A 21,186-nucleotide genomic window follows, 5' to 3' on the forward strand; every position below is an offset into this window, starting at 1 on the left:
GCAAAAAAAGAAAAATAAAATTTAGACTAGCCTTTGTTGTATGATCAATGGTCCTCATTTTTTCATGTCATTAAAAATTGCCAAACAGCTTCCTACTGCTGGCTTGAAAACACATTACAACACAAACCAACCAGGCTTGTGATCGCTTTTGCTTTCTTCTCCTATTTTTTGCTTACAGTTTTAGCTCTTATTTTGGACTCATCCTTTCTTTTATTCCACGCAGCTTCTGAGATTACTTCCTGATCAAGCTTCTTACTCACCTAGAAATATCCATAGTTCTCATTTCTTTTTTGGTTTACTGGAATGCAAGCAGCAATGTCTTCACTTTTCACTTAAAAAACAGTTTTATTTTACCTCCATATATAAATTCCTGTCTCTTTCCATTCAGCCTGACTCAATCACTCAACACCTGCTTTTCTAAAATCCAAAATCTTAGCTACCAAAAGTTTTCTAAACATATCTTGCAACTAAAATCAATACATACATTCGCATTGCTGTTGACCAAGAAGAAACCTCCTCTACATCAATGTTTCCAAGAATGAGATCTATGTCTGTCAAATAAACAACTGTGGGACTGTTCTGAAAAATACTGTATTATTCACAGAATTGTAAGTTTATCATTAGATTTAGTGAAGATATGAAGGGCACTTTGTAGATGTTAAGGATAGTGAATTACACCAGTCTATTAAGGTGTACATTCTTCTTTACTTGCTTGTGAGATGAGCATAAGTGAGAAGGACGGTGAACATGTCTGCATGAGTATTGTGTTATCCATTAAAAAAATCCAGTCTTGCAAAACATTTGGTTTCTGTATCAACCTTCTGAACTACCAGTTGATGACAGAGTGAATAGAATCATATAAATGTGTGCTGTAAGGCATGTTAGAAGACTTTTTAGTCCCAGGCTCCACTTTAGTGGAGTCCTAAGTAGGACTATTGCTGACACTAGTCAGGTGAGCCATGGCTTTTTCTAGCTGAATCCTAAACATCTCCATGAACTGAGATTCCACATCTCTGGGCAATTTGCTACACTATCATTCTAGCATAGACATTTTTCCTAATGTCCAATCTAAACCTCTCAAGCTGCCATATGTGACCACTGTCATTTGTTACAACCTCTGACACCACCAAGAATGATGCCATGATGTTTGTCCTTCAAACAGTTGTAAGCTGCTATTTCATCATCCTTAAGCCTCCTCTTCACCAGGCTAAACAAAGTCAGCTCAGCTTCTCCTTATAATCCATGTACAGGCACCATCCTATAGTAGTTTGATGGGATTACATACGACCTTTTTTTTCTATCTTTGAAAGTATTCCTGCTGAAGATTTTAAACAGTAGAGTGTTACAACCCTGTAATTTCATCACAAAACCAATATAAACTCCTTTGAAAGCAGGAGTTGCAGAAGTGTTCTTCTCATGCATTTAGACATAAAGTTTCCATTTCTATTAAATTGCTCAAGTTTTAGCAATTCAAATCTCCTGGTAGTCTACTGTGAGCAAGTGAAATCCCTAAGCACAATCTTACATCAAATATTTTAACATTTTAAATAAAAATGTTCTGGGTTTTTTTTATCTAGTACAATTAATATTAGAAAGCATCACTGAAACAGAATAGGACAACGAGGACCAAAGTCACAGATGAAATACATATTTAGTCCAGAAGAGTCCAATTACAAAATACGTTATGTTCATTTTAAAAAACAGGCACGGATTAAAATATCTATGCAGACATAATCCACAGTAAAATGACCTTTTCTGAGGACTAGCTAATTTAAAAGCCACAAGCAGATATGAGTAGCTGCTAAAAAACATGTGGGGCATTAATAACCAAACAGTGCTCTGTAACCTTCAATTGTATGCTCTTTTCACACGTTTCTATCTAAGCTTTTGCTCCCCTGATAAAGCTCTATTGATATATGCCAAAAATAAAATACTGCTGTAAGAATTCACAAAATGAAGGTGGAACTAATATTCTCCCTTCTTATGAGCAAGATGAAGCAAAAACGAATCACAGATTCACAGAAATAAGTAACACAGAAGCCCTATTTGGTCACCTGTCTGTTCACTGTCAGAGCTTGTTTTTCAAGTTCTAAGGTTTGATGCATTTTGTCTATTTTAAAGGAACTTTCAAAAAGGCAACTTGGAAATATTTGTGTAGTTTTTTCAATTGGTGACAAAACGTACTGGGAATGGCATCATAGGTAAATAAGCAGAGATACAATGAAAGCTATTTTTCCTACTCCGATTTATACTAAAAGCAATAAAACATGAAACTGTTGCTACATAACAAAAATTAAAATACTTTTTTAAAAATCAAAATAAAATGTCAGACTTTGGGTACAGGTACCTCAAGCAGTAGAGCACCATAGGAAATAAAGAGCATGCTAACTAGAGCTGTTGTCTAATTCGAGTGCAGTGCTGTCATGATGGAGCCTCATCGCTTCCATTTCTAATTCATCCAACATCATTTCAGTGATCTTCATGCAAAGCTGTATGTGTTCCAAAACAAAGCTTTCATAACTGACATTCAATACTTAAGTAAATTTCTACCCTTAGAGATATTAAAATTTCAACTGAATAAATACCTGAGCAACCCAGTCTAACTGGATCTGCATTAAGCAAGGGGCTACATTAAACGATCTCCAGAGGTTCACTCCAAGCTAAATTATTCAATTATTCTAAGCAGATGCATCTCTCTCACTGTATGGTCTTTGTCCTCCTGCACATCACCATAGTAAGAAAACTCTCCCAAACAATATAAAGTGGTAAAAAGCAATCACGTATATAAGAAAGAGACGAGATCTACGCTTAACCTGAAGAACATCAGAAAAGTATTTTTTCTTACTCTTCATCCCCAAATACATTCAAAGAAAGTAGAAAGCTTCTGTATACTGTATACTACGAAGAGAGAGGCAGACTATTTCAGCTGTGTTGTAGAGCACTCTTAATGGTTCACATTTTCACCTCTCCCCTTAGGTCCATTAAAAGAAGAAAATAGGACTCCATTCATCAATGACAAGAGAAATCTTCCAAAAAAGATCGTAAAGCATGAAATATTCGCAGCAAGTAAAGCCCATGCTCTGAGCAGTGTAATTTGGAATCTGTTTTGTTCATAAAGAAGCTTAACAACTTTGCACTTACTATAAAAAAAAGGTTTTATAAAAGCTACAAATATTTTCTTATTACTTAGAAGCAACTCTGGCTCTGTAAACTATGTTTCATGCCATTTCTAAAACTTTCGCTAAATTGAAGGGATGCTTTCGGGGATTTTTTTTTTTCCAGTCAAAGCCAATAGCACAGATGAGGTATCTGAAAAGAAAATTGCAGCTAAAACATTCTACTAATGCAATTATTTCAATCTGTATGAAAGAATACACTCATGCTTTCAGTTTTTGCTACCTGAGATGATTAAGCAGAGGTTGTAGTCTCTCGTCAGACTGTATGGAAGGTAGCGCTCGTGCTGTCAGCTAGAAGAAAACAAAAGTTCAATTAATAAAATATTAGCTTCAAAAAAAAAATTATAGCACAAAGCAGGAATGATGTAAGTAATCACTCTGCATTTCTACAACTTCACACAACATTGGGCAAGACATAATTTCTCCTATTAAAAATAACTAAGTACAGCCTTTCAGAATCTGATGTTAGCAGAAATACTTACAAAAAGTTACTGAGTTGAACAGTGAAAAGTATTTTGCCTAAAATTACAATGTTATTTGCATTAAACAGCAAGACATCATTGAAAGTGGTATGCTTTTTTCCAAACATTTGGACTAGAAGTCTTATTCTATCTAGACAGCCTTCTAGTAATGACATAATGTAAATATAGTCCATTAAGTCCCATTATATACATTTGTACAGAAAAATTCATTAAGATTCAGTCCTATATGACTTTTATATAGACATGTCTCTGTGTACATGGTTTTTTCAAGTGGGCATAACCTGTATTTTGCACTTCAACTGTTCTAAATTAAATACATACTTTTGTCTTAACTCATATTACTACTAAAAAGATCACACTTTTTCTGAAAAAATAAACCTGGCAGTCTATAAATTAACAAGCAGATGTCACATTACTACAGAATACGAGTTAACTGGTATATTAACTAAAATAATTTGAAAATATATGTATTAAATTTGCTTAATATCAGTACACAGGTGTCTAGCTTCACCTATAAAAGTTACAAACATAGCAGTTCTGATACTCCTGACATATATCTAATATTAAATATTTAATATAACATGCATTTCATCATTCTATTGCTGCTAAGTGAGGCTGTATTTTGAAATGTACCTTCATAAAAATTTAAAACTTCAACATATTTCACGTTGTATAAATCACCATCAAGTTCTTAAGTATTTTACAGGTAACTTAAAATTGCATGCATACAGTTATACGTACTCTTTAATTAAAAAACCTTATTTAAAAAACAAATCAAAACAAAAAACTTCTAGCACCTACAAGGTAGCTTCACTGTGCTATCCCCAACACGCAAGTAAAGGTAAACACTGAAGTTGGGCTAATTAGCAGGCTGCAGCTTCTATTTATAGCCCACAAATAAATATACCCCAGAAAAAGCTGCGCTCAGTATTTGGGTTCAGGGGGTTACAGTTATGTAATATGTAGTATTTATATACAGTTATATAATATGTAGCATTTCGGTTCAGGGGCTTACAAATATGTAACTGTAAGAAACTCCAAAGAATCATAGAATTATGTAATAGATTAGATTGGAAGGGATCTTAAAGATCATCTAGTTCCAACCCTCCTGCCACTTAGCAGGGACATCTTCCACTAGACCAGGTTGCCCAAAGTCTCATCCAACCTGGCCCTGAACACTTCCAGCGATGGGGCATCTACAACTTCTCTGGGCAACCTGTTCCAGTGTCTCACCACCCTCAGAGTGAAAAATTTCTTCCTTATATCTAACCTAAATCTACTCTCAGTTTAAAGCCATTACCCCTTGTCCTATCACTACATGCCCTTGTAAAAAGTCCCTCTCCAGCTTTCTTGTAGGCCCCCTTTAAGTGCTGGAAGGCTGCTATAAGATCCCTCCGGAGCCTTCTCTTCTCCAGGCCGGACAACCCAACTTCAGTAGAAGTCAATGAGGCCAAAAGCTAGCAATCTCGTGCCTCAAGTTAGCAACACCAAGCACCAGATAAACAAGAGGAGGTTCAAAACAGCTAGCTTGTCAAATGAAAGTTGAAGCTACTGAACACAAGGACTGTGGGGAAGAAGGAACGGGCCGTTTCTGCTGTTAAGCCAGCCTCAGCCTGTAGCAATCACTGCTTCAAAACGCAGCTCTTCTCAGTCTTGGGTAACCAAATGTCCTCATCGGATCTGACTGCTGCAGTAAAGGTAACTCAGGCAGTCTCAACAATCCACTCATCTTTATTTTCTTTTTTTTTTTTTTTTTTTAAAAAAGACTGGTATCTTGGCAATTAAAGCATTATCCATGTTCCTTTATTTTATGGAGCTAGATTGAGAGGTATACTGTATACTAAAAATTCATTAAGCTCCATATTTATCCAGAAGTTTCTTTTGATAAAAAACTCATTTCCTTACCACTGAGCATTAAAGGCCAATATAAGTACTGTTCTATATTCATGTCCTCTAATCTTGTTTTAAACACAATCAGAAACTAGAAAATATTTCTGAAGAGAACTCAGAAGCCTTCTAAACATTGGCCAACATCAGAATAGAGCCTGAATTATCTGAAATACCATCTGCTTCTCTTTCTAGCAATAACTTAACAGAAACAATATTTGTGTGCACACTCACATACAGACATATATTTTCACATGAGATATGCACACACTATTTTTCTCTACACAGTATTTTAAATATTCCATTTAATCAGAAAAAAAAAGAAGCACTTTTTTCCTCATTAACAATGCATTTATGACAAGATGGTGTTTTGAAATATAACTGGGCAACGGCCTAAGAAGTAAAAAACAGTAAAATTCAAAACCTGCAAAAGTATTTATATTATTGTCAAAGTATTATATACACAATAAACTACATTGTTACATAAATATTGGTTTTATAACAGTATATCTGTTCATTGGCAATCTGGGACACTCGTTGGAATTGAGGTAGAACCAAGAACTAGCAATCTTGGTGTTTAACCAAGTTTTTTCTTCATGTTGTGATGAAAGAATATGGAAGAAGTGGCCTATGCTGCCTCTTTTGGCAACCACCAATAAAGGAGAAAAAAACCAATCCCTTGAAGTTACAAGAGAATCCACATGGCCAGTGTTTTTCTCATTTTTTTTTTTTCTTACTGTCTTGGGTTTCACCAATGATTATGGAATCTACAAATATTAGGAGTAAAATGAATCCCCATTTTCCTCCATTATGTTGCCTGGAAGGACAAGATAAAGTTCTCTAGAGAACAATGCTCTTGTGAAAATGAAGATCTTACACCTTTCAACTCTTACTACAAACACTTTGTAAAGTTAGTTCAAATGCGTATTTTCAGGAAGATGTGGGATCCTCACGACAGTTTTTTTCTATCTAAAACTAAGGATAGTTTCCCTTAAACACAGCTGAGGAGACCTCATTTAGAAGAGCCCATTAAAATATTTGAACAATTTTAATTGAAAAAGCACATTTTACTTCAACTTACCTAGACTGTAAAAATAAAAGGTAAAATTTTAATGTATAAAGTCATTCCTCACAACCGTATTTTTTCTAATTGAGTCACTGTAAATAAAATTAGCTTTTACAAAGGTGGTGGTAAATTCATGCTAGTGCTTTAAACAGCTAAAAATTTTATGTCCTTTCTCAACAGTAGTTTTCTAGAAGAAAAAGATAATCCCAATTACAGAATCCAAACTGATATTCTGCAGACTTTTTCCCATCACTGTGAAATGTAACTTAGACAAATGCCTGCAAGCACAGCCTTGCCTTCATCTCTATATAGTACTCAACACAACGATCATCTTACTAGAAAATAAAAGCAAAAACGTGCTATTCGATATTTTAGATACATGGAAGACATCAAAATGCTGTCAACTCAGGAGCATAGCTCCAAACTCTAATCATGCTGAAACAGTTTAATTTAGAGAGAATATAAAACACTACAGACTTGATATATTTCCAGTCCCAAGGCCTGGATGATGAGAGGAGTGGGCAGCGAGCCGCAGGCAGAACATGCACACACCTCTATTAAGCTGAGATGGTGAAAGCTGGGGTGAGTGACACAGATCATCAAAGTAAATTAAGCACCATGTTATCAATATCACACAACATCTAAAATTGAGAAAGGAGGAAGAATACTTAACAATATAAGGAAAAGGAATGAAAAAACTGAAAGCTGAAATGACAACTTATGTCAAACTTCATACTAGCTTTAGTACCAGACTTACCAGTGTCTTTGCTGCAATTTGGATTGTCAACGGTTTAAAAAAAAAAAAAAAGGCATTGGAGGGAAAAATCAAACCAGAATCTTCATACATTTAAAGAAACCAGAATTTCTAAAAGTAAGCTTTCCAAAGTTTAGACAAAATTCAGTAATACTTTTACGCACTCTTGTAGAAGACGACCAAGAAGTTGAGTTGTTCTTTTCTATTGAGCCCTACACAAAAATCACATTGCTAGTGTTCACTGTGCTGCATTTGAGGCAAGTAAACAGGACGTTTTCATGTGGCATGAAGAAGGCAACTATTTGAGAATGCAGAAAGCATGTGATGACTGGAAAACTACATCAATGTATTTAAGATGTGGCAGTGATACTTCAGGTAATAAGGAAGGTAAAAGGATGACAACTTATAGGTTGATGTCTAAGAATCAGTCTGTTTTTCTCGCCACTCCCCTCTCAACATGAGACCAGCACATAAAATTGCAAGTTATCACAGATTTACTATAAACCTTAAAAAAAGTTAACTTGATGCAAAGCCTGAAGTTAAGTAGCAGCTCCACATGCTATCAGGAAGGTAATGACATTTTTATACATGGCAATTAAGAACGAGATTATCATGTCTCAATTAACTTGTCTCTACTTTTCAGAATTGTGTGAATTTCTTGATTTTGAAGTTATGATGTGAGAGTTATTTGCTCTCTAAGTGTTTTTCTGTGCAAAAAAGATAAGAGAATTTTTACTTTCATAAAGAGTTTACTTTCTAAATGAGATGTCCTAATTAGTTGTATTGCACAAGAAAATTTTACTATGCTGTCAGACCGTTTGATGAATATCTTTTAAAAAAAAAAATAACATTACATTGGATATCATTGAGAAAAATGACACAGAAGGTTTAGGAGGGAAAAACAGAAAGAAGGGTTTTGTGGCAAAGGTTACTTTTAGCTGAAGCTGGCTACTGCATTACTCCAGGCTCTTTCTACAACTTACCAGGGGGAAAGAAAACATTTGAGTGCATTAGAGAACCTAAAATGTAAATTATTAGCAAGATTATTTCCTTATCAACTGCTAGGCACTCCTGGAACAAGCAGTGTCTGAAGGCATGGTGTCCACATGTGCATCCACAGCCTGTGATTTGCCACTACGCAATTTGTCAAGCCTAACTTTTTTTTTTTTTTTAAATATCCTAGAACTACCTGTTCTGGCATTCATTCGATTTCTTTCATATCTTAATGAATACCGTACAAGCAGGCTTAGCGTGCTTTTGCCTCCTCAATTCTTTGAAAACCCAGATGGGCAGGATTACATCATACGGGACTCGTTTTTAAAAGGGAGGGTGACTGCACTGTGAATATGTCTAGGGACTCAAGGATCCTCTAGGTATCTCAAAGAATGCTCAATCCCTCTAAAGCTACCTTGCTTTATCCCCCAAGAAATTCTTCCTTCATAACTCCAAGCTTTATAACAAAACTTACTCGAAGGAGGCTTGCAGGGACTTTGAACGGAGGACTGCTCTATCAAGTGCTACACGCACCTCTGAAATACAAAGCACTTAAAGATGAGCCCATGGTTTCCAGCAGGCACTCTGCAGTTCTAGGAAATCCAGGCACTTCCCTACAGTGAGTACCTAAATTATTTAACCTGTATCTCCACTGGCATTTCCAGAACAAACATCACCTCCATACTTGCTCCACTACTCCATGTAACGACGTCTGGATTAAGACCAGGCATAGGTTTGGGAGCCTTCTGCGGCATAGATGAAAATATTTTCCTAGAATGTTTTTCTCAGTTTATTTCTGCTACAACAGTTATACCACTAACAAAGAGTTTGAAGGAAAGGCTCTAATCCAAAAGCAAAGATGAAATAAGGTTAAAGTAGGGATTGATCAAGGCAGCCATAAAAACTAAAGAAAAAGCTTTAACAAAAACACCCAAAACCAACGAACAGAAAAAAGTCAGTTACCTTTACCATCTGCAAAAGTCTGCCATCACCTGTGACCTTACAACATCATGCCCAGCAATAAAAACGAGAGGCAGTTTTTCCAAAGCAGCCATTGCTCAGAGCCTGGCTAGGCACCCATCTGCTGGTGGTGAGCATCAATTGTATTTTTTTTCCATTTTTCCCCTTCACTTAATAAACTGCCTTTACCTCAATCCATGAGTTCTCTTATTTTTACCCTTCCTGAATCTCTTCCCCATCCCTCGAGGAAGGTTGGCAGAGGGGCATTCCCGACAGTCCAGGTCAATCCACCACATACATATACAAACTCATTTCACATCAAGAAGTAGCTGATAAGTTTCAGCTTATGCACAGATTTCACAGTATTTTGAAAGCTTAGGTGTCTATCTTACAGGAATCCAAAAAGAGCTGTTAATAGTTTGTACAAAATCTACTGACGGTGGTTCTACACCACATCCTTTTACTTTTTACACTCAACAGCAAGTCCTCCCTATAAACGGAGGCAATTTTTTTTTAAAAAAATATATATATATATATTCCAAACTTGGGAGGCAGGGGGGAGAGGGGATAAAATAAAAAAGAGAATGTATGTGTTTAACAAGAAGCTAAGACACAAAGGGTCAAAATCCACTATAAATGAAGTCTTTTATATCCCCTTAAAAAAGAGAAAGTTGATTACTAGACACAAAAAATTGAATTTCTACCCCCACTCCTAAATGTTTCCCCAGTAATTTAGAAACCTGACCTGAAGAAGCCACCTCCAAAAGTATAAGTATAATCACCATATACATTTGAAATGGTACTAACAAATTATACTAATTTTAATTATCAAATTTATTAATTTAGAGTACTTTTTTTTATACCCACCCAAATAGGTCAAATAAAAATGCAGGAAGACTTTGTGCTCACAATATGTAGTATTACACATCAGCTAATTTTTCCTTTCAATTGCAGATCTCCCTACAATTCTCCTGTACAATCATTTTAAGACTTCACTAGTCCAGTACTGGACTTCAACTTTTAAGTTGGAGAGATCACATCCAGGTTAGTTGCTTTTCCATTTTATTTTTAATTGCTCTAATTAAACAAACTGGTACCAAAACTAGTTTTAAATGCTACTGGTGACAACAATGACACGACAATTATATGGTCTTTAATACTACCTAATAAATGTTTTCTAACGTTAGTGCAACAGTTTCTAAGCCTTGGTGAAAGTCAACCAAGGTTCATACGACCTGTTCTCCACCAATAGAAATTTAAAAAAAAGGAAAAAAATGAAGCAGACTTGAAGCAATTACACTATTAACAGCAGCAAGAAATAACAGGACACTGTGACAACAAAGTGCACAGATGAAAAAAGAAAAGCAGAAGAATATGGAGTGTTTACGTTATAAAATTTCATTGCCCAATTCTAAATCTTTCCATCTTTGTAGCTGCACTGACAAAACTAGTAGATCAAGCAAAGCAGAAACCTCTATGACATGTGTATTGTATGCTGATTTTAAGGATTTAGAAATAACACTCCTATATTCCACGCTCTAACTCCAACTAAATGTCATTAATGAATTAGTGAAGAACACCTACAGCAAATTCCTTTAACAGTGATTTTGATGCAGCGTAGAAAAACTGAAGTTGTTGAGCTTTTGTTAGATTTCAATTAGATAACTAGCAAGCCAATTCTAGAAAGTAACAAGAACGCAGAAATTAGAAATAAGAGTATTAGAAGGGAAACAAAACCCTGCGTGTTTGGAATCTTATACTACAGGTTACAGACAACATTTTAATGAGAATTAAATTCACATTGTGAAGGCTCTTTGGTCTTGCTATTATATGTACTGATGACAGAAGAAATGAAGCATTAGGTAGCTAAAAGGTTGCATATAGAAAGGAAATTTCTATTTAGAAAGCAAAGAAACAAACCATGGATTAGTGTAATTTTTTACTGTATTCTGTACTCTTTAGTCTGTTTTGCAACTATTTGTTCCTATGATACACTTCAACGCCTTTAGCACTACAGGCAACCCCTTCCTGCATTTCTATTTCCCAGTTGTTACAATAAGAAAGAAGAGAGCATAACGAAAACCAAAATGACTTCGGACATCAGAACCTCAATTTCAGCCCTCCAAGTAAAACTTTATTGCTTTAATGCAATTTAACAAATATTTTTGTAAAGAGAAGAAAGAAACAGTGTCTATGTAAGATGAACAATTCCACATATTCAGAGTGAACACATCACTTAAATGCTTCCTTAATAATGCTGTATGGATCTAAAAAAACTGACCAAACTTAGGTCAGACGTGAGATTATTATGGTTAGGACTTTGAAAGTTAAAAGAGAATCTATTTCAGTCTTTCAATGCTGCCTAAGGAATAAGCCATAACTTCCATGTTTTCTATTTCATTTGTTTTGTAATATGCCATTTCACAGAATGTGCCCTTCTTGTTAAAATGTCTTAACTGTGACCTTTGCTTTCTGTTAGCTCATCTTAAAAACTTTAAAAAAGTTTCCTATTCACTGCTGCCCTGAAACACTTAGATAATTCTTCCCTGTCTGCTCTGATAGGAGCAATACATACGTGATGGTTCAGAGCAGCATTTGTTACTAGCCCAAAGGGTTACAGTGGCATGGTGTGTTGTCTAAAAGGAAAAACAAAGGCACGAAAGTTTAGATTGTTTGCTAGAACTGGTTTTGATTAGTATGAACTGCAGTATTACAAACTTATTGCCAAAGTTATACAAGATATTTTTTGACTGAAGTTGGAGCAGACAGTGAAAAAGATATTAAACTTGTGGGCTATTTCTAAACAGCCTGTAAGAGACATTTAAAAAAAAATAACAACAAAAAAAAACCACACTATTATCCAGCAGGCTTAAACTTAGCAGAAACTTACACCTCTACTGGATTTTGACAACTTTGTGTAGGCAATAGCAACTATACCATAGCTTAATTAGTGTTAACAAGTGAGTAGAAGATGAATACATGAACTAAACAAAAATAAGAGACACGTGGTTCTATGGATTTAGACCTCACAGGAACCTTCTCAAGGTGAACATGCTACCATGTTTCTGTAAGGTCACATTAAGATTACCCCAACAGTGAAAGGTGTTAACACTACATCCTGCTGGAAGTTTTAATAAAAGTGACTTTTTGCAGGAATGTTTCTGTGATCAGTCAGAAACAAACTTAGCTTAAATTTGAGCTAAAGCAGGATCTGACGCGGGAAGAGGAAACTCCTTTCGCTTGTGCTACAGATGCAAACCACTCCAATTTTTCCTGAAATTCTTCAAACTTGCTGTTAAAGGTCCTGATATGAACAATTCATCTCCATCAAAGACTAAATAACAAGCCTATTTTCAGGAATTTAAAATCTATTTATCTAACAAACTTTGGCAGAAAACAGAGGTGATGTTAACTGCATTGCTCCTCAAACCATTCAATTCTTAGATAATGATTGAAAATTATTATGCTGTACATCTATTAGAAACAGAAAGTCTTCCCTTCTTACACCTCTGACTATGGTCTACTTGTTCCAGTTAAATGTGTCACCCAGCTGAGTATGAGCCTGCACAGCAGTGAGGTGCAAGAGGGACATAAGGTAAAAGAAATGGAAATAAACATATGAGTAAAACATAACATTGTAGTAATACCTGCTGCAGTAACACATCCAAAGTAACTGTATGCAACTGGAAATTATCTTTTGTGGAATGAATCAAAATTATGTTTTAGTCTGGTAATCCAACACTACTTTACCTATTCACATCTTTCTCTTGATTTTTTTTGAAAGAGAGACTACATTTAGAGATACTTATTTAACACTACTAGGGACTACACTTGTTCCAACTAACTCCTTAATACCAAACAAGCTTTATTCAAGAGATGTTTGGCCAGCAACATTTTAAGGCTTTTTCCAGAGGTAACCACTCTGTAAGAGTATCAGCTTTTATGTAACTAAAACCAGACATCTGCATCTTTTTATTGACAACACAATAGCCACGATACATCTGAGAGTTAGAAATACAGACCCCAGCTTTCCCCCCCTCACTAGGATATCTGAAAAATGAGAGGGGACAGCACGGTGTTTTCTGTTACAAGTGTTTTACCTTAATTCAGGATTTTTCTCCTTACCCCTAGTCTATCTAGATTAGCTATCCTCCTGGAGTCTCTGCTTGATCAAAAGAAAAAAGCGTCTCCAGGAGATGCTACAAAAGCATTTGGGAGGCTTTTCTCCCCTTACCCTCATACTAAGATACATAACAGGTTAAAAATACCGCTGGAGAAACATCTTAGTTCTACTTACAAAAGGACTGTGTCATAACCTTCACTATGTTATTATAGATATACTATACACAAAAAAGTACTCTTTTCATATTTATAGTATTTAGGACCAACCATACTGTAAACATACTGAGTATGTGCCAGTAACAGGCCTTTAAGTCTCAGTTCCCCATACTGAGTTCACAAGTGTTACTCAATGTATATAATAAAGACCATACTTTTATTTAAAAAGAGAGGTTCTTCTATATACTGACATCTTATTTCAAACATAAATCTCTCAGGCAAAATCTTTTTCCCCACTGCAAACTGATTGTCTTCAGAGACAAACTCTGGTTTTGATGCACCTTTTATTCCGGAATACAGCCTAAATGGGGGAAGTAACAGTCATGAAAGGCTTCTTAAGACATTTCTCTCTGATTAGAAGCATTGTTGATGAACAGGAATTTTAAAACTTTAAAATAACTTCATTTTGAACAAAACCTGGATTTTAGCAAGTCATTCGCTAAAAGTAGTATTAAAGGATGCGAACTTTCCAGTAAGGCAGCCTATTTTTCTATCTTGCATTTTAATGCACCAGGCACCAAAATAATTGCCTTAAATTAAATTTAAAATACAATGCCTAGAAAAGTTTTGTACTTCTGAGAAAGTCTTAATATTGCTTTATTTTGCCTTTTAAGATATTTCAGAATGATAACCTCACATGGTCTTCCAAACTGTACAATTTTGCAGCCACCACTAAGAAGTCAGGAGATGCAGATATTGCCAGAACCCAAGAATTCATTTTAATTTCCAGAGAAGCTCCTTCAACATCCAACTAAGTTGCAGGCTGCCTTGTACCAAGAAAAACTGATTTGATTTTGAAACATCAGCTATCTTGCTAATGTTATAACAAAATGTCACAATGCAAATGCTATGCAGCTGGGGAACCTGAAGTAAGAGAAGAGTGTTTGCGTGCTGCTATGCTGCTGTACCTAGACAGTTGACATTTTAGCACTGATCAATTTTATTTTGAAAAAAAGTTGTATTTTAACCTTTCACAGCATGTTACAAATCTCAAGTGCTGTACAAAATTAATAAGTAATTTTTGCCAAGGCTTTTTCAGCTATTAAAAGTTATTTCAGCAGCACTTATACTGAAATAAGTGTGATAAAAACAAAGCAAACAATTAATATTACATTTATTCTAAGTGTTTGCTCACAATCTATATGAACAGATAAAACATTTTTCAAAACTAACAAAGCTAAGCGAAAATGTTTTCAACACTACAAAACGTTTTTTGCAATGGGCCAATATAGCTTACTACAGAGAGCATTTAGATAATTTTCATACAGTACCACCAAACGCATGGAAGAATGGAAATAAATAATACAGATTGGCATTACTGGGCTCTTCATACCGATGTAACAACTAAGGGACATTTTCAAAGCACAGGAAAAAATTTCCCTCGTGAATCTGTAGGGGTTGATAAAAGTGTCAACACAAGGCTGAAGTTGGTTTTGTGGGGGAGTTTTTGTTTGTTTTGTTTTTCTCATTAAATAAAACTCCCCTCTTCTGCTCCTGCACTCTCACACACACACCCCTTCACAGTAACACAAATCAGCCCAAAGAAAGCCACAGAGAATGCAAAGTGGCCTTATTATGTCTTAAGGAAAGCAAATTAAAGACAATAGCTAACTCATGACTTAAACACAGAAATTCAAGTTATAGTCTTGTAATTTTCTTATTTTAGACTCTAAAGGGGAGAGCACGACAGTTATCATCAGTGTTGCTTAAATGCTATATCTAACAATTTAAAAGCCATATATAAATATAAATTGTATTATAAAATATCTATTCTAAATTATATATATTGTGTGTATGTGTGTATATATATATAACGTTAATGTATATTTATATTTAGTCAGTTAAGTCAAGCTGCCAAAGGACAAATCTTCCATGGCAGGAGAAACAAATTAACAGTTGTGAAGAACTTCCCTGCTAGCATGTCCTAGATTTACCTAATACTTTAAGAACTCAGAAGAACGCGAACTCCGTTAATTTCATCTCAGCATTTGTCAAATGCATTCAGAATAATAACTAATGTTTTCCTGAGGCATTTGCTTCTGAAAGGAATTGATTTCTTTTTTCCATTTGGAAATGTCTAGCTTTCATATTCACATTGAGGTATAAATAACATCTGGGTTGAAGATTAATATTTAGTCTTTCAAGCACATTTTTTCAATAATTAAACCTTGTTTAATTGGTAAGTGAACTGTTGCTGGTTTTTTGCATCATTATTACTTGTGGATATACTCATTTCACTTGCATGTTAGGGTGAAAGTATGTAAATGAACTCATCTCTTGTACTTTTTTGCTTTCTAACATGAAGCTGAAGTTGACAGTTACCAAGATGCTCATTAGATTTTCCCTCAAAACAGATGATTAATTCCATCTTTCTTACAACAGTGTATAGTGTCTTTCAGGCTTTAATGATATGCAGATTGAAGTAACCACTTAGAAAGCTACCTTGTCAGCAAAATCCAAATCTTCTGTTAAATAATACTGCTTCTCATAATTGTGAAGGTTCTTCAGTGATTTTATCAACTGTTTCACCACTCACTTGCTCTTTACCGGTAGCTTTCTCAACTTTCTATTTAGTCCTCGCTCTTTTCAGTATCTAGCTCCAGGTACCCAGTAATTTTAAAACTAAGTAAATAGCTTACTGGAACACTTGTCTTCACAGCAAGCCTAGAAAATGAAAAATATATTTCACTACCAGCTTTTGATATATGCAAATATTTCTCTCTCTCTTCAATACTGCTTACTTACTGTTCTTTGGCTGCAAGCAGATCCTTTCTTTCTTTTTCTGGTATTATTTATGAACAGAAGCTTCTCCATTTTGCTGGTTTTCTCCCAGGTTCACAGACTAAGTATTGATTCCAGTACGCCAAGGTAACCTGGCATCTGTTCTTCAGTTCAACTATACAGTGCTGCTTTAATTAACTTGCATCAATGGAGCGTTATTGAAGGGGAAGAGAAGGTCACTCAGACGACAGAGATTTCCCCAAGGTTTTAATGTTATGATTTTGAAGTTTCCCCCCTTCTTCCTTCCACTTATGAGAAGGAAATTAAGAAAACCAACATCTCTGCATGATTTGGTAGAACTTACTAGCCAATACCACACAAGAACCAATCAGTTAGAAAGCATGCAAGACTCATTATTGCTTCATTAAGCACCCTCAAAGCCACTGTCAGAAACCATGGCAGGTTTTTCCCATCACACATCAGTCCAGCACTAATGCTATGTTCCAATACTGCTTTAAGAACAACAACCACCAATGCTGGAGACAATATGCAGTCAAAAAGAGAACAAACAATCATCTATATACTCAGCCGATCCACTTGATTAAAATCTCATTTTCCATACTCATCACTACTACTACAGGGCTGCTTCTATTTTTCTACAACGTAGATCATCATAAAAATCTTGAGTTAAAAAGCTGTTACGAGGTTATTAGTCTTGACAAACCTTATTCCTAAAGCCCTATGCCTTTCAGAAGGCACTAAAGAGAATAAATACATCTGCCACTGTATAGAAATCAGTTATTGTAAATCAGTTTTACTACAGAACTTCAGAGAAGATATTTCATCACCAGCCAACCTCTTACTTTCAAACCTCAAACAAAGGCACTGGAAATTCAGTGTCTTAGTCTCTCAACATGCGGTACTACTTGGAAATAATTGTTTTGTTGCTAAGATTTAGAAAATATCCATCTCGTAAAAGTAAAAAGGTATTTAGAATACTTTTGCTCAGTTATGCTTATTTTACAATATTGTGGGGTTTTTTTAAGAAGCAAAATCCAATCTTGCCAACCTTTGAAAGAGTTTTAAGCCCTAGCTTCCCATACGTTCAAGTACCAGTGATTACTTTCTTATCTTTATTGAATAGAGCTAAAAACATGACAGGCACTCACATTTCATGCTGCTAAAAACTAGCATTAATCAGAGACTACATATCATCATTTTCAAATATGTTACTTCATCTCAACTCTCAATTGCCAGCAACAGCAATGACATTCCCCAAATATGAGTAAGAGTTAACATTCAAATATTTTCTTTCCAAAACAGAAAAGGACATTCACATTAAGGAAAATCACTAGCAACTCCAACAATATGCAATTTATTAATTCCCTTTTTTTAAATGTTGACTATTTAAGGTAGCAATTATTACAAATATTTTACTTCTGAATAAAAACGCACTCTGACATAAAAACACTTCCCACAGGACTAAAGTTCATGAAGCAGACAATGAAGCCTTAAAAAAAATATACTCAATTATAAACCACAATATTGTCACCTTAACTATGGCAGTGAGACTTCCATTTGACCTCCTTTTAAGGCCTGTAGCTTGGTGCTTTTAAGTACGAGCAGAAGTGCACGCAGCAACCTGCTACAGTGAAGCTGAAACTGGTGAGCTTCAAGGTCCAAGGATGTTCTCCTTCTCAGCCCATCACAGCCAGGCTGCTGTCACCCCCGATGCTAGTCCCAGCTAGTAGCAAGGCTGACCATGTACCCCTCATGCACACACAGAGTACAGACAGCACTGGTCACCAGAACACCACCACAAACACAAGAACAGACACCACACACAGACACCACAAATGGTCTGATCTGTTCACATGTGTTGGCTGTTGTCCTGACACTTGTCCTCGAAGCTGGCTTGGACATCAGCCCCTGCTGCCACTGACTCCCAAACCCTCTGCTCTCTCCAGTATTCTGCCCCCAGACCTATGGGCTTTGGCTCTCCGACCCCTGAAGCTACCCACCAGCTACACTGGATTGATGCTCACTAGCACCACACGCACACAGAACAGAGAATCCTCAACTAGGCAAATAATTAGGAATAGTGTTTAGTAAGACAGATTTTCTTATTAAGCTATTACTGCAGACATATGGCACTGGACACAAGCCTAATGATCAGCAGATTTCTTATGCTCCGTTTTCCTGCCTTTGGCTTTTCCCCTAGACAATCCACAATAAGTTTTACACACCCCGACAAGCCCTCTCAAACATCCCATAATAAGTTCGCTCTTTTCCTTGAGGCACATGACAGTCTTGTTTCCCTCAAGGCTTTGAGCTGCTCCTTCAATGGTCCATCGACCAATAGTCTGATAGTTTTGGTCTTTGGTATCTTCTTAATTATCTGCCATTCTTCAGAGTTTGCGTATCTCAGTGTTTAATTTATTACTTCTCCTAGTTTTTCATGCTGAACAGCCATTAACCAGACATGCTTGTGTAAGGATATGTGGAATTTAACAATAGTTCCCAAGTTCAACAATTAGATGTGTTTTGCCCCTAATTGTTAACAAATAACAATGGCAATAGCACTATTTTTTACAGAACTAGTAAGAAAGATGACCACTTATGGATGTGCTAAAGGAGAGAATACGCAGAAGAAACCACAGCCCAGCTCAGTCCAGATTGATACAAAACCTCAATTGCAGTTTTTGAAGCATTACGATGCAAACTCAGACTGCTTCACCAGACAGTTTGGCAAGATCTTGGATCTTAAAGCACGTATACAATGAGACATGAACATGGGAAAAACATGAGCTGTGGACAATAACTTCTCCTGGCTTGTTTATATCCATCCTGCATGCAATGATACTGTAAAGAAATGTAAAACACGGAGCATACTCATGAAAAAAAAAATATGGCTATTCGACAAAGACGTCTTTCCTGAATACATCTGGTATAGAAGAGTGACGTTGTACACAAACAAGGATGCTGTAAAGTGGCAAATACTGTACTCCATACAGACCTGCTAAAGACTGCCCGAATCACTAAAGCCAATGCAGAGAAGCTGAGAAAGTAAAAATCACTATTAAGTTATGAGCTATAGTAGTAACGGCAGACTTAGTCCCTTAGTCAAGTGAACTGGCTCTGCCACCTCTTCCTTCTACTTCTCTACCTAATCACAGAACTGTTGAGGTGGGAAGACACATCTCTGGAGGTGATGGAAGGGACTTCCTCCAGAGGTTATCTGGTCCAATCTCCATGCTCAAGCAGGGCCATCTAGAGTCGGTTGCCTAGGATCTCGTCCAGCTGGCTTTTGAATATCTCCAAGGTGTGACATTCCACAACCTCTCTGGGCAACCTGTGCCCGTGCTCAGTCACCCTCAAGTATTTATATACATTGATAAGATCGCTCTGAGCCATGCCTTCTCCAGGTTGAACAGTCCCAGCTCACTCAGCCTTTCCTCACAGGCAAGATGCTCCAGTCTCTTCATCATTTTAGTGGCCTTTTGCTGGACTTTCCCCAGTATGTCCATATCTCTCTTGTACTGGGGAGCCCAGAACTGGTCATGGTACTCCAGGTGTGGCCTCACCAGTACTGAGAAGAGGGGAATGATCATATCCCTTGATGTGGCAGCAACACTCCTCCCAGTGCAGTCCCATTAGAACTCTTTGCCACAAGGGAACACTTCTAATACTCAATTTTGTCTAGACAGAGCTTTAGCCAAAGAAGGCCAAAGATGAATATCAACTATTTCAGTCGTCCAACATGACATCCTCATCCTACACATACTCGTCTAAGTAAGCCTCCTACTGGATTCAAATACATAGTTAACAGAAAATACCCTGGACCTGAAATCCAACGACTCAAGGTAAAGGGCAATCGCACAGAGAACTATACACAATGACCTCCCATAACAGAATCTTATATATAGGCTAGCAAATCCACTCCTAACTAGAGTATAAAGGCAATTCAACCCTTTCCTAAAGACGAATGCTATGAAAAGCATTACATCTAATACCATCAACACACTGTACAATTCAGTCTCCATGTCCCCTCTGGACAATAACTAGTACAGCTTCACTGACAAACTCATTTTCAACCAAAGTAGGTCTAGAAAATCAAAAGGTAAGTGAATACCATGACAAATATTTTGCACATTTTTCCCAGAGAAAATGAGGCTAGAGTGATCCTGCTATTTACACTCATCTTAAAGTGTCACAATAACTTCTGTCCATCTTGACCAATCTCACCACATTTGAAAGAGAAAAGAATCTGAAGACGCTAAGTTCTAACAAGTTTCATGGGAAAATATTAGGTGAAAGACACTATTATCTCTCAGAAAGCAAAGCACTACAAAAAAAAAGATAAACTGCAAAGACTACAGCAAAGACTCTACAAGGAGAATGTGTTATGTGTCAATTACAACAGAATTTTCAGAGTTTTCAGTTTGTTAAACGCTAAAGTATCCAAACAACAAAATAATCGCAGGTAACTAGCCCCCCTGCTCAAATAGCAATGTAATTGAAAAGACCAGCAGACAAATATGGAACAATTAACTAGTAATTGAGGTGTGTCTACAACTTTCAAGGACAGATTTCAAGAAAAGGCCACTAGCAAAATATCAGAGGGAACTATTAGAACCATGACCCTCACCAGCCTGTATTTTTTGCTGACTACTGGTCATCTGTAAGAAAGTCTGAAAGCTGCTCCTGTTAGCTAACACATCTGACTTACTGTGAGATGACTAATGAAATAATTAGACAGTGAACGAATAAACTCACGTAATGACTGCTGCACAAGGGTTGAAAAAGACT

The 21,186-nt window shown here is 36.3% G+C and overlaps 1 protein-coding gene across 1 annotated transcript in view; it reads right to left on the reverse strand.

Moving 5' to 3' along the window:
- PRIM2 (DNA primase subunit 2) overlaps positions 1-21,186 on the reverse strand; it is a 118,245-nt gene that overhangs the window by 49,704 nt on the left and 47,355 nt on the right. The window contains exon 7 of the mRNA XM_086608308.1: positions 3,400-3,467. Coding sequence (XP_086464434.1) covers positions 3,400-3,467 — 68 coding nt within the window. The remainder of the gene's footprint in view (positions 1-3,399; positions 3,468-21,186) is intronic.

This window comes from Tauraco erythrolophus, chromosome 2 (genome assembly GCF_009769465.1).
Source record: "Tauraco erythrolophus isolate bTauEry1 chromosome 2, bTauEry1.pri, whole genome shotgun sequence".
Taxonomy (NCBI): domain Eukaryota; kingdom Metazoa; phylum Chordata; class Aves; order Musophagiformes; family Musophagidae; genus Tauraco; species Tauraco erythrolophus.